The sequence below is a fragment of the Apodemus sylvaticus genome, chromosome 7 (genome assembly GCF_947179515.1).
Source record: "Apodemus sylvaticus chromosome 7, mApoSyl1.1, whole genome shotgun sequence".
Classification (NCBI taxonomy): Eukaryota; Metazoa; Chordata; class Mammalia; order Rodentia; family Muridae; genus Apodemus; species Apodemus sylvaticus.
Genome location: NC_067478.1, coordinates 110,981,737 through 110,995,906, shown reverse-complemented (window position 1 = coordinate 110,995,906; position 14,170 = coordinate 110,981,737). Strand labels below are relative to the sequence as shown.

Sequence of the window (14,170 nt, the reverse complement as noted above, 5' to 3'; positions counted from 1 at the left end):
CCAAATGGCAAGCATCAGCCAGAATACTATGAGAAGTTCTTCCTATGAAGTGAAGACCAGTAAAAACCAGTGAAGCGTTGCAAGGAATAGCAATGCAAGAGCAGCCTTGCACTGTCCGTGGGGTTCTACTTACACTCTCTCCAAAAATCACACACCCGGGCTGGAGAGATGGCTCAGTGATTAAGAGCACTGATTGCTCTTCCAGAGGTTCTGAGTTTAAATCCCAGCAACCACATGGTGGCTCACAACCATCTATAACAAGATCTGACTCCCTCTTCTGGTGTCTGAAGACAGCTACAGTGTACTCACATATAATAAATAAATAAATCTTTAAAAAAAAAATCACATACCCTCTCAAGCATCAAGCAAAACATCACACACCCTCTCACGTGTCTGCTTCAGCAAAACGTCTTCTCACAAGACAGCTTCCAGAAAAATATCACATGACACAGCTGAGTTTCCAAAGAAACCAGAAGTTTTACCTCAATCTACTATCATTATACGAGGATTGATATGTTGTTTTACTGTAGCAAATTGTAGTGTTTATTTTATAAACTTGGGTGTACCCTTGCATTTGGATCTTCTCTCCAAATTTATTGGTGAATAAATGTTTAGAATTTTAATATTTTCTTGATGGATTTTTCCTTTAGATGAATAAGTAGTGTCCTTCCTTATCTCTTCTAATTAGTTTTGACTTGAAGTCTATTTTGTCAGATATTAAAATGACTACATCAGCTGGCTTCTTGGGCCCATATGCTTGAAATTTCCTTTTCTGTCCTTTTACTCTAGGGTGATACTGATCCTTGGTGGTAACGTGTACTCTTAGATGCAGCGGGAGCATAGATCCTTTTTATCGATTCCACTCTGTTGTCTGTGTCTTTTTATTGGGGTCTTGGGATCACTAATGTTGGGAGAAATCAATGAACAGTTCATTGATTGGTGTTATTTTGTTATTATGGTATGTCCCCCCTCTTTTGATTTACCGTTCTGGGATTATTTATTTCTTGTGACTTCTTGGGTGTGGCTAGCCTCTTCAGACCGAAGTTTCCTTTCTAATGCCTTCTGTAGAGCTGGATAGGTAGAAATAAATTGCTTAAATTTGATTTGATGATGGAATAATTTTCTTTCCTTCTTGATTGCGATTGAAAGTTTTGCTGGATATAGTAGTCTGGCCTGACATCTGTGATCTTTCAGTGTTTGTAGAACATCTGTCTATCCAGACCCTTCTGGCTTTCAGAATTTCTGTTGAGAAGTCAGGTGTTATTCTAATAGGTCTGCCTTCAGATGTACCTGGTATTTTCTCCTGGAAGCTTTTGCTATTCTTTTTATATTCTGTACATTTAGGTCTATGATTTTTCTTGTTACAAATATTTCCTATCCCTTTGACCTGTATTTCTTCTCCTTTCTTTATCCCTATTACTCATAGCATAGATTTGGTCTTTTAATAGAGTTCCAAATTTTCCTGGATGTTTTCTGTCTGGATTTTTAAAAATATATTTAACATTTTCTTTGACAGATTTATGTAGGCATACATTTTTTCTCAACCTACTTTAATAGGGGGTCAACCTCCCCTCTAGTCCACCACCCACCAGAGGTAATGGAAAAGAAAGGTAATTAGGACATGGGGGAAGTGGGTCTGTTTAGAAATAGTTCTTTGGGGGCAATTCCAATCTTCATTGTTCTCCATCTGGTCCACTAGCAAACACCAAACACGAATCAGCAGCTGCAGACCAGTCCACTTGGCAGATAGCACGCATGAATCAGCCAGTTCAATCCAGAAGAAACCACAAGGCTTGTCCATTGGCCCAAGTCCGAAGCAGTGGCAAGAAGCCGCAGGGACCTCAGGATAAGTTCTTTGTTGAGTTTATTTCTGTGACATTACCACAAGTGAAGCCCAACAATGCAGTGTAAGGTGAACCAACGCATGCGTGCGGTCAGCGAAGAATAGTGGAATAGCAAGATGGAGCAAAGAAAACCAATGCTCACGCTCCCGTGGGGTCACACATATTCTTTCTAAACATCAAATGTCCTTTCACGTGTCTGCTATAGCAAAACATCCTTTCACCCATGTGCCCCAGCAAAACTTCATTTGACTTAACTGACTTACCAAAGAAACCAGAAGTTTTCACTTCAGATTTATCCATTTCTTTTACTGCTTTCAATGCCCGAGATTCTCTCTTCCATGGGCTGTTCTCTGTTTGTGAGTCATACTTCCGTGGTTTTTGTTTGACATCCTTCACTTTTCCTTTTTAGTTTTATTTCAGCTTGGGTTTTCCTTAGTGATTGCATTTCTACTTTTAGCTGTTGTCAGGATATCAGCAGTTCGGTTCATAGAATCAGCAGCAAAAGCCACCTGCAAACACCATTCATGAATCAGCAATGGCAGTTTAGTTCAGTGGACACCTTGAGGCTCTGCCAACTGGCCCGAGTCTGCGGAAGCTGCAAGAAGCCATCGGAGCACCACCAGAAATTCTTGGATGCATTTCTCTCTAGGAAGTCATGACAAACGCTGATCAGCAAAGAAGGCAAAGTAAACCAATACCATACGGCAAGTCAGCGAAGACCATCATCAGCAAAGCCCAATGAAGACCAGCAGAGAATGGTAAGGGGAACTAATACCACAATGTTCTCCATTGTCTCTTGGGTTATATTTATACTCTTTCCAAAAATCATGTGTTCTTACAAGCACTCGCTCTAGCAAAATATCACATGCCCTTTTCTAGGCAGCTTCCAGAAAGACACCATGTGTCGTGTCTGCTTCAGCAAAACATCCTCCCATGTGTCTGCTCCAGCAAAACATCCTCCCATGTGTCTGCTTCAGCAAAACATTCTCCCATGTGTCTGCTTCAGCAAAACATCTTCTCATTAAGAGAGCTTTCAGAAACACATCAGATGACACAACTGAGTTTCCCAGAAATCTCCACCTTCAGACGACTTATAAGGAGACAGTTGTCTGAGTTCAGCTATCTAAAGGAAAACTTCTCCATCTTGCTGTCAGGGTCAAACTAAGTTCATGTTCCCAGGCCTGGGATCCAGCGCCTAACCTGATATGTGGAAACTCCCTTGCTCAATCCCGGTTGTCAAATATGATTGAACAACGCCACAGTCTACCCTGCTCGCCTAGCTTGATGGCTTCATCCTTTAACTATGCCGTACAACTTTCCTTCGGGTTGCAGTTCAGCTCATGGGACTGATCTCTGGGCCTGGTCACTCAGTAGCAGCTTGATGACAATAACTTTTGTCATCTGCTTTGACCTGGTGTTTGAGTTGTGTTGGACCTAAGCAGACCCCATAACATAGGAAAGACCTAATCTGGGTCTGCAGCAGGAGGCGGAGTCTCAGATCCAGTTCTCTGAATATCTTCAAAAGGAAAGACTCAGAACTGGAGCTGGAAAGATGGTTTAAAGGGCAAAAGAACTCACTGCCAGTTTAACAACCCGAGTTTGATTCCCGGGACCCACGTGAAGAAAGGAGAGAAATGCGTCCCACAGATTCTCCTCTGACCTCTCCGTGAGCGACGTGGTACAGAAGCACATGTGTCCACCTGCAAATAAGCAAATGTAATAAAATAAGTTTTACAGATTTGTTTATGTGCCTGCACATGTCTGTGTACTGTGTGTGCAGTACCCGCAGTGGCCAGAAGAGGGCACTACACAGCCTTGGAACTGGAGTTACAGATGGTTGTGATGGGTTGGGGTGGAAGTCAAGAAAACTCACTTCAGAGACTGAAGCTTAAAAATGAGAGCTTCATTCTTCTGGGCGCACAGGGAGGCAGCCAGTTTGGGATCTGACCTGAGTCTCCAAAGGGAGATTGTACAACATATTTAAAGGTTGGGAACCCCAGGGAGGGGGGAGGGGGGGAGGAACGAGGGGGGGCGGGGGGGGAAGGTGGTGGTGGGCGCAGGCGCAGGCGCAGGCGCAGGCGCAGGCGCAGGCGCAGGCGCAGGCGCAGGCGCAGGCGCAGCAGGCGCACACCTTTAATCCCAGCACTTGGGAGGCAGAGGCAGGCAAATTTCTGAGTTCGAGGCCAGACTGGTCTACAGGACAGCCAGGACTACATAGAGAAACCCTGTCTCGAAAAAAACCAAAAAAAAAAAAAAGGGATGGGAACCCAAAGTGAGGGGAGAGATGGGAGGATCTGTAGTGTTATCCAACTATATTCGGCATTGTGGGTTAGGCAAGAGAGAGTCCCCGTTGGAGACTGGGCCATATCCAGGGCACCTGGCTTCAAGGTCCTTAATTCATCCTCCTAGACTTTAGTCTTTAGTTCCAGAGCTCAGAGTGATAAGGGGCATAAGAGCAGGTCAGTGGCGTGCAGTTAGTTAGGGCACAACAGGCAATTGGTTTTACAACTTACGTACCTTGGTTTAGATAACAGTAATTTCTTTAAGGATCAGCAGACGATTAAGAAACCATTTGGAGAAGTGGGGGAGGTGTTCGTTCTGAAGCCTGGGAACATGAACCTGTTTGACTCTGCCAGGCAAGATGGAGGTGTTGTCCCTGAGATCTCCGGACTCAAGACAACTGTTTACAACAGAAGCTGATCAGCGATAGGGAAGTCCCCAGCTCCCCTGGGCCTGGGACCTTGGATTCAGTTTCTCCCTGTGATTAAGTGGAGTCTGAAAACAAAATCGTAGTACTTATAATAAGTTTCTTTGGCTTGTTCCTAACAGTGTGTGCTGGGATTTGAACTCTGGTCCTTAGGAAAAATCGCTAGTGCTCTTAATGGTTGAGACATCTCTCTAACACCATAAAACATTATTTTTAAAAGGTCACAGTGAAAGCTCTTGCATTTCTCTGGGAGCTTCTGGAATCTCAGCTGTTTCATGGACTTAGCATTTGCTTTTAAGATGTAATCTTTGCTCTTGCCTCAAAAAGTAAAATCAAATCAAATCAAATCAAATCAAATCAAATCTAGACCAGAGGCGTCTCCAAGGCTATGAGTTGACCTCTGCTAACTGTCAGAATAGTGAAGGACAGGTCAAGAGACAACTAAGGATACTGCTGAAGAGTGCAGGAAATAGACCCAATGAACAAGGAATGCAGGAAATAGACCCAGTGAACAAGCCGGTAGGGAAAAATCGAAAGAACAGAAAGATAACAAGCACCACCAGCCATGTTTTCAGACAGTGTCCTCAGAACTGATTGCCGCTGATTCCCCTAGAATGAAACATTCCACCTGGCAGGGAAGCTCATAAGAGGGCAAGTAAGTAACTCAAAAGAGCGTCAGGAAGTTCCTGAAACTGATCAGATTCACTAGGCTCCTCCCTCCCCAAGTGCGTGTGCGTATGTGTGTGTGTGTGTGTATGAATGCGTCTCTCAGACAAACCCAGCCTAGAAGTAGCAGAGAGCAGCTAAGGCCCCCCATAAAGGACACTCTCCAACTTGCTGATTTGCCTGCTTCCAAGCTTTTGAGACACTGTCTTAGTTAGGGTTTTACTGCTGTGAACAGACACCATGACTGAAACCACTCTTATAAGGAAGACATTTAATCGGGGCTGGCTTACAGGTTCTGAGGTTCAGTCCATTATCATTACAGCAGGAGCATGGCAGCCTCCAGGCAGGCGTGGAGCAGGAGGAGCTGAGAGGTTTTTTTTTTTTTTTTTTTTGAGACAGGGTTTCTCTGTGTAGCCCTGGCTGTCCTGGAACTCACTCTGTAGACCAGGCTGGCCTCAAACTCAGAAATCCACCTGCCTCTGCCTCCCAGAGTGCTGGGATTACAGGCGTGCGCCATCACCGCCCAGCAAGGGTTCTATATTTTCATCCGATCTGAAGGCTGCTAGAGGACTGGCTTCTAGGAAGCTAGGCCAAGGCTCTTAAAGCCCAGGCCCGCAGTGACACACCTACGCTAACCAGGCCACACCATGCTGGGGTGGGCTTTGGTGATGCAGTTTGTTAGCAATCAGACATTTCCACCAGCCAGGCCCCAGGGGCCTAGAGGCAGCTTATGTTACCCATGGGTAAGGCATACAAAATGCCCTCAGCGACCCCAGATCTCCCTCCCTCTCCTGTGCTCCCCTCTGTCTCCCTGATGCCCCCACTCCAAGAAGGCCTTTCACTCTCCTCCCTCCAAGTAAACCGCTTACACTAGATCTGTCACGTGGCATCATTTCTTAGTGGCACACCTTGGCATGGGCCACCAAAGGCACCCGCCCACACTTGCCGCTTCAGCCTCTCACAAATGCTTTCGAGTCATTCCTTCACCTGTAAGCAGCCCCTCGCTCACTGGTGCACCTCACTGCTGCTATCCATGCTTTGTTTGTGGTGAGGCCCCTTTCTGGCCTGGCCCTTCTCTCCCATCCCCCCTGCCTTGCTAAAAGCCTCTTTATTACATTCCTAAAGTTAGCCACCAAGGTCTGTTCCCTTCCTTATTTGGGCACTTCCTCTTCCTGAGGCTGACCACCAAGGTCCAGCCGTCAGCAATTGGAATCCAGCAATCCAAAGCGCCCTTTGAGTGCTCTATGTAACATGTCCAATTAAAATTAAACACCTCGGGGCCGGAGAGATGGCTCAGCCGTTAAGAGCGTTGACTAATCTTCTAGAGGTCCTGAGTTCAATTCCCAGCAACCACATGGTGGCTCGCAACTGTCTGTAATGGGATCTGATGCCCTGACCTTTGTCCTTTGGGGCAAATCTCCTCTGTGCTGAGAATTTGGTCTTGGGTGTCTTGCGCCAACACTGGTTTTTTCACGGGCTTCTGTAGTGGGTGTCTTTACCTCTTGAACTATCTTGCTGGCTATTTTTTGTTCCGACTTTCAAACTGTTCATTAAAAAATGTTATCTTCTCTGTGTAAACCATAGGATGGTTTGTCCTCGGCTCTTTCCTGCCACCTTGTGGTTGCAATAAAACCTACATGGACTCTACCTCTGCGAAGAAAAACTCTCAGATCTTTTCGTTTGCTGGAAGATTAAGGGTTGGAGACTCCTGCACAGAATCGTAGCTCATCATTTTTCTTTACGCTGGGAGCAGATGTCTCACTAGGCAAAGCAGTGGCCGGCCCTGTGGAGAGCATTTGCGAACACCGTCCTCCTCTCCCTCCAGCCACATGCACACCATCTTACTGTGTAGTCCCAATGACCTGGATCTTGCTGTGCAGACCAGGCTGGCCTCGAACTCACAGAAATCCTCCAGCTTTTGTTTACTGAGTGCTAGGATTAGGAGCGTGCTTGGCTACATTCTCTCTTAAAACTGAATTTTGCACTTTTTTTTTACGGGAGTACACGCAGATGCCACGGTACACGCGTGGAGGTCAGAGGACAATATGAGAAGAAAAATAAGTTCTCCACTATGTGGGTCCCAGAGGATCGAACTCAGAGTCAGACTGGTTAGGAAACGCCTCTCCTCGCTGAGCTATCTCACCAGCACAGACTATTATTTTGACATTCACCGATTCATAAAACAACGGATCGGACTTCTTTCCAGCTGCTTAAGAGGATTCGTGACGGTGGCTGCGACCAAGTGCGATTCAGGGTTCAAGTTTATCAATTAGAAGTGGGGAAGGCTTCTCCGTGCAGAAAGACGCCACTGTCTGCTGCGGGACGCCGTGAATAAGCTGTGGCAAACATGTTCCTCTCCTACTTCCACCAGGATTAACACACAGGACGCCCAGCCAGAGGCGATGGGGTCCTGCAGGACGGCCCTCAGCTATCAGGGTCCTCTCTGAGCCTTTCTGGTTTCATCCGTCACTCAAGACCACGGGGGCGGAGTCTGAGCGAAGACAAGGTGAACTGTCCAATGAGCATGGGCGAATCGGCTCCATCGCGGGATCTGGGCGCCTCGCCCCGCCCCTGCATGGATTTGATTGGGCGGTTGGCAGGGGTGCCCCGCCTTCGTGGAGCGGTCACCGTCTCTGCCTGGCGCCGCAGGGACCCGGACTTCTACAAGCTTGCAAATGGTGAGTTGAGGGTCTCGAGGTCCCGAGATACGAGCAGAGGAGCTGTTGGAACCGGCTGGGGCAGGACTCGCGCCAGCTAGGCGTCTGCGCCACGGACGCCGCCGGTTTAGTTTGGCTGGCTGGGTCGCTTTCGGTTTGGCCGGGTTCCCCTCTGCCCTGCTCGCTCGGCTCGGCTCGGCTCGGCTCGGCTCGGCTCGGCTCGGCTCGGCTCGGCTCGGCTCGGCTCGGCTCGGCTCGGTTTTCTCTGGCTCGGCCCGACTCGGCCCTGCTCGGCTCGGCTCGGCCCTGCTCGGCCCTGCTCGGCCCCGCTCGGCTCCGTTCGGCTCTCCGTCGGGCCCCGCCGTCGCTCCCCTCGGTCCGCAGAGGCTGCAGCGGGACCCTGGTGCCCCTTCGCGTCCCCGAGGCGACTGCGCCCAGGGCTGGCGCTGTCTTCGGTCTGTGCCTTGACAGCGGAGGGCTCGTGACGAGCGAGGCTCCGGGTTCGGGTGCCGGTTCCCACCCGGTCCTCGTCTCTGGGAAGCCTCCTGCACTCAGATGTCTGAAGTGAATCTGGATCTGTAGGGCTCATTCCGCTCCCTCAGGATCAGTCCACCTGCCCTTCAGTTTGCTTTTCAAATTGCTTACTTCCCAAAGTAATGGATGACACTTGCGGTGTTTAGGAGTATGGACTGGCAGCCGTTCTTTTGTCACTGCCTCCTCAATACTGATACCCCCTGATAGGAGTCACCACGGGCAGTTTTGAAGGACACTCCATTTTTAAAGGTTTGTTTTCTAGCCGGGCGTGGTGGCTTGGGGAGGCTGATGCAGGAGGATCACGACGTTCGAGGCTAGACTGCAGGTTCCAGCAATCCTCCTGCCTCTAACCTGCTCAGTGCTGGTACAGGCTGCTTCCCCTTCCTTTCCTCTCCCTTCCCTTCATCTTGTCACCTTGTACATTTCTCATACAGCTAAGAATCCTTTAGCCTGCGCTGCGAGGGACGCGTGTGTTGTCTGCAGTCGCGGCGAACTGCTGCGTGTGACGCTGAGGCTGTGAAGCCGGCCGGCATCTTCTGCTGGGACCGCTGGAGTGTTTGTGTGCCCCTGGGAAGCATGCCTGGAGGATTGAGGAGTGGGGCAAAGGGAAGATAAGGCGGGAACGCACCAGCACGAGAACAGAACTTTTCAAACAACTCAAGGGAGGAGGATGATCCCGTCTCTGCCCACCATGACAGTCCTCATCCCACTGGTGTCCCTGGCAGGCCTGTTCTACTCCGCCTCTGTGGAGGAAGGCTTCCCGGAGGGCTGCACCAGCGCCAGCAGCCTCTGCTTCTACAGTTTGCTCCTGCCGGTCACCGTCCCGGTGTACGTGTTCTTCCACCTATGGACATGGATGGGCCTGAAGCTCTTCAGACATAACTAGGGTAGCCGAGGCCCCTCCTGCTGGGGCTGCGAGCCGAGTCTTGCTTGCCGCAGGGGGTTGCAGGTGGTTGGGTTCTGTCCCCAAGTGTTGCAGATTCTCCTGTTAATGCTGTCGCTGAAAAATACTTTCAATAAAATGTCTCGAGGGGGAGGCACATGACCAGTATTCATCCGAAGACTGTCTCTTCTACGGCTTATTCTCAGCTGTGTGTGGCTGTGTGCATGTGAGTGTAGGTGCCCAGAGGCCGCGTGAGTGTCGGATCCCCCGAGTTGGAGGTACAGGCAGTTGTGAGCTGCCGGAGCTGTATTCAGATCCTCTGCCGGGCTGAAAGTTCATGTTCTTAACCCCTGAGCCATCTCTCTGCCCCCCTGTTTCCTTCCTTCTCTTTTAGTTCTGGCTGACCTCAAACTGTGAGAGGCAGGCCTTGACCGCCCTGTCTCCACCTCCTGAGTGCTGAAGTTACAGGCAAGAGCTACCACACCCATTCATGTGGTGCTGAAGGAACCCAGGGCCTCACGAGTGCCAAGCCGGCACTCTGCCCACTAACCACCCAGGCCCTAAGGACTGGTTTTTTCTTTAACCCATTCATTTACAAGTTAGTTGTTTGGAAGCCAGGCAGTGGTGTCATACACCTTTGATCCCAGCACTTGGGAGGCAGAGGTGGATCTCTTGAGTTCCAGGCCAGTGTAGTGAGACTATCAAAATTGATAATTTGGGATTTTGTCTCAGCTTCAAGGTCAGTGGTGAAGTGTTATGTAAGGGATGACTTCTCCCAGCGGAGCTAGGTGGAGTAGAACTAATACCATAGATAAAAATCAATATCCGGAAGCTGGGAATATCAAGTACTTTCGTCAAGTCTGAGTTTGTGGCCGGGCAGATGGCTCTGGTGTTGCTTGGACCAGCCGCTCTTAAAAAGGACCAGTTCAGTTCCTGGTCCCCAGGTTGGTGACTCACAACTGCCTGTTCCAGAGGACCTGACTCCACACCTGCGGCATGTATGTACACTCACACACACATTAATAAAAAAAAGTTATTTTAAAGAGGAACGAAATCTGACTTTATAAATTACTTTCATTTTGTTTCTTTTAGATTTATTTATTTATGAGTACACCGTAGCTGTCTTCAGACACACCAGAAGAGGTCATCAGATCCCATCACAGATGGTTGAGAGCCACCATGTTGTTGCTGGGAATTGAACCCAGGACCTCTGGAAGGTCATTATCAGTCGATTCTCTTAACCACTGAGCCATCTCTCCAGCCCCTACCATCTTTTTTTTTTTTTTTTTGGTATCAGGTGATCAAGATGTTTCCTGGTTCTTGGATTCTTAGTCATGGAATAAAAACCCTTCAATAGATTTGCAAAGTTGCGAGGAAACTTCACTCAAAGCAAAACTATAGATCTGGCATGTAGATAGGAGCCTATGGAGCTGTTTTTTGTCAAACTACCACACCTGATTTCCCATCCTAAATTCCTCTGACCTCCATGATTCTTTGTCCTCAGAGGCTCTGACTCCAAAAGCACTGTACTCAGGTTTGTCACACACACCCCTAAATAAACACAAAGTCTTGAAAAAAGAGAAAACAACGTTCTCTTTGGCTGAAAGTCATCTACCCTTGCTTGAAGGCAAGCCAGAGATGGGAAGTCTTGGGTGTGACCATCGCCAGTTTTTGATGCTTGCATGGGACACAGGAGTCCTTGAGTACATGGGCCCCAGTGGCTCATGACAGGGGTCAAGTCCCAGACACCCTGGAAACAGGATTAAAGAAGTCAGGGGCTGGAGTGACGGCTCAGGTTAGAAGCCAGCATTGGACCCTCTGGAACTTGGGTTAGCTGAGTGGTGTGAGCCACCGTATGGGTGGCTCTTCAAGAGCAGCAAGTGTTGTAAGCATCACTCCAGCCCCTGGTTTGTTGTCTGTTGGTGTGATAACCACAAGCAAGGGTTTGACTTTCACTCCCCCCTCCCCCACAGGGTTTCTTTGTGTAGCCCTGTCTGTCCTGAACTCACTTTGTAGACCAGGTTGGCCTCCAACTCAGAAATCTGCCTGCCCCTGCCTCCCAAGTGCTGGGATTACAGGCGTGCGCCACCACCTTCCAGCTGACTTCCACTTTTAAATTCTAGTTCATCAGTGAGGGCGAGGTCAGGGCAGGAGGTCGAGGTTGGAGGCAGGGATTGCAGCAGAGACCATCGATGGCTTGGTCCCCAGTTCACATTCCTGTCCAGACAAGGCCTATGTGCTTAGGCGTGGCGCCACCCGCGGTGGGCTGGGCCCTCCTGGATCAGTAGTTAAGAAATTACATCATAGACAACCCACAGGCTAATCGATGAAGCAATTAAGCGGTTCCTTGAGGTTCCCTCTTTCTAGGTGACTAGTCAAGATGGCAAAACTCACCAGCATGATCGTGTACTGCTCCTGGAGAAGGCTGTGGATTCCAGTGCCTGTGCATGGTGGCTCTCTGACTCAGTCCCCTCTGACACGCTCAGACAACTACACTTGTGCAAATACCCAGGTGCGGATACAGACAGACACAGGAGAAAGCTTTTTATTGTTGTTGTTAGCTTAGGGGAATCAGAAGTCTCAACTGCGGAGGGGGCCATGGAGACGGGGGGGGGGGGGGTCTCCTGCGCCAAACCTTCCCTCCACCCGTGCTTCCCCTCCTGAGCAGCTTGCCCTGGTTTCTTCCCAACTGAGGGGCGGGGCCCGGCAGACAGCACCGCCCCTCCCTGGATTGTGTGGACAGGAGGTGTGCGTGTATCTGGTGTGTCCTGGTTCCCCCTTCAAGTCTTCGAACAGCACAGGAAGCTGTCTTACGTCCACGGCCCTGTCCCCCAGAGGCTCAGCTCTTCCCTTCACTCTCTGGACGGGCTGAAGGGCCGTTTCTGTCACTGAAGAACAGTGAAGCACCCCTGTGCTACCCAGGAGAGATGAGAAGACTCACGGTGAGGGTGTGTGTGGGTGTGTGTGTTGTTGAGCTATGACTTCAATAAAATAAAAAAAAAAAAAAACATTCTAGCAAATAAACCCTAAACATCCTTGGCCTCTTTGGGGCTAACATTCTAGGTTCTTTTTTTTTTTTAAAGATTTATTTATTATTTATAAGTACACTGTAGCTGTCTTCAGACCCACCAGAAGAGGGCATCAGATCTCGTTACAGAATCTGTGAGCCACTATGTGGTTGCTGGGATTTGAACTCAGGACCTTCAGAACAGCAGTGAGTGCTCTTACCCACTGAGCCATCTCTCCAGCCCATCTAGATTCTTTTTTAAAAATCCAGTTTGATGTTAATCAACCAGGATCTGTTTGCCCATTTGAAATGAGTTTTGCAAAGACAAGGGACAGTCAAATATGAGATGGGAGATCCAGGTCTTCAGGTGACCTCCCTGGGGTGGGGGGTGGAGGGGGTTGAGGGAAGGCTTAGTGGTTCTTACGGGATAGAGAAGCAGACTTGAGGAGAAGCAGTTAGGTGAGAAGGCATCTGAGGTCAGACCAGTCCTGGGAAAAGTGATGCTGGTGACAGTTCTAGTCTCCGAAGCTTAGCCTTCGGGCCCCGTGATGGCTCTCTGGGGTAGGCCTGGCGACCTGAGGTAATTCCTGGGAGCCACGGTGGAAGCAGAGCAGTGGCTCCTGAAAGATGTCCCCGGGGGGCTGGAAAGATGGCTCAGCTGGAGAAAACACTGGAGTTTCTTCAGCACCCACACAGCAGTTCACAGCCATCTGAAACTCCAGTCTCAGAGGATCCAGTGCCCTCTTGTGGCCACCACCTGCATGCATGCAGCGCACAGACAAGCATGCAGCACAGACACGCATGCAGCGCACAGACATGCATGCAGCACACCCAAATACATTTTTTAAATTAATCATTCTATTCGTTTACATCTCAAATGATATCCCACTTCCTGGTTACCCCCTCAACCAACCCCCATCCCACATCTGCCCTCCCCCTCCCCTTTGCCTGTGTGAGAGTGCTCCCCCCAACTCTCCCACCCCACTGTTCCAGCTCCCCCTTACTCTGGGGGGGTTCAACCTCCCCCGGACCAAGCTCCAGCTCCCCCCACCAGGTTCCCTGAGCTCAGTCTGATGGTTGGCCCCACACATCTGCTTCTGCATTGGTCAGTTGCTGGCTGGAGCTGTCCAGGAACACCTGGTTCCTGTCCGCAAGCGCCTCTTGACCGTGTAACAGGGTTAGGTTTGGTGTCTGCAGACGTGATGAATCCCCAGGTGGGGCGGTTCCCGGTTGGCCTTTCCTTCAGTCTCTGTTCCTTTTTTTTTTTTTTTTTTTTTTTTTTTTTTTTTGTCCCTGTTCTTCCTTTTGACAGGAACATTTCTGAGTTAAAACACTTTGAGATGGGTGGGTTGCCCCTTCTCTCCACCAGGGGCTGTGCCTACCTACTGGGGGTGTTCTCCACAGGTTCTATCGCCCCCTTCTCTGCACATTACTGCTAAAGTCAATCCCATTGGGTCCTAGGGTCCACGTTTCTGTGGTGTCTGGGACCCTCCCGTGGCTATCCCAAACACATTAAAAAAAAGTATGTCACACCTATGCCATAGTGCACATTTCCCCTCCAGCAATAACTTAAAATTATTTTATTTATTTGAAACATAGACTGTATCCCTGTCTGCCCTGGACTTTGATATATAAACCAGTCTAGCCTCAAACTCAGAGATCTACCTGCCTCTGCCTCTGCCTCTGGAAGGCTGGGATTAAAGGAATGCACCACCATACTGGGCCTTTTTATTTTTTTAATAACACTGCCGGCGACTGAACCCAGAGGTATTTTGAATTCTAGGCAAGGAAGGACTCTGTTAACTGAGCTACATCTCCAGTTTCCACCAGACATTTCTGCAGGCGTTCAGTAATGAAAAGCAGGTGTTTTCT

The 14,170-nt window shown here is 49.2% G+C and overlaps 1 protein-coding gene across 3 annotated transcripts; it reads left to right on the top strand.

Moving 5' to 3' along the window:
• The first annotated feature begins 7,726 nt into the window (after positions 1–7,726).
• Pigy (phosphatidylinositol glycan anchor biosynthesis class Y) lies at positions 7,727–9,459 on the top strand. 3 transcript variants are annotated; one of them, XM_052188842.1, is made up of 2 exons: positions 7,727–7,895; positions 8,843–9,080. In XM_052188842.1, exons 1-2 carry the CDS (start codon positions 7,736–7,738, stop codon positions 8,926–8,928), a joined length of 246 nt encoding a protein of 81 aa, XP_052044802.1. In that variant the 5' UTR covers positions 7,727–7,735; the 3' UTR covers positions 8,929–9,080. The 3 variants fall into 3 exon arrangements, with proteins under 3 accessions (XP_052044802.1, XP_052044803.1, XP_052044804.1); XM_052188843.1 differs by having other exon boundaries at positions 7,795–7,895; positions 8,843–9,459; XM_052188844.1 differs by lacking the exon at positions 7,727–7,895 and adding an exon at positions 8,558–8,657 and having other exon boundaries at positions 8,843–9,459.
• Positions 9,460–14,170: the final 4,711 nt, after the last annotated feature.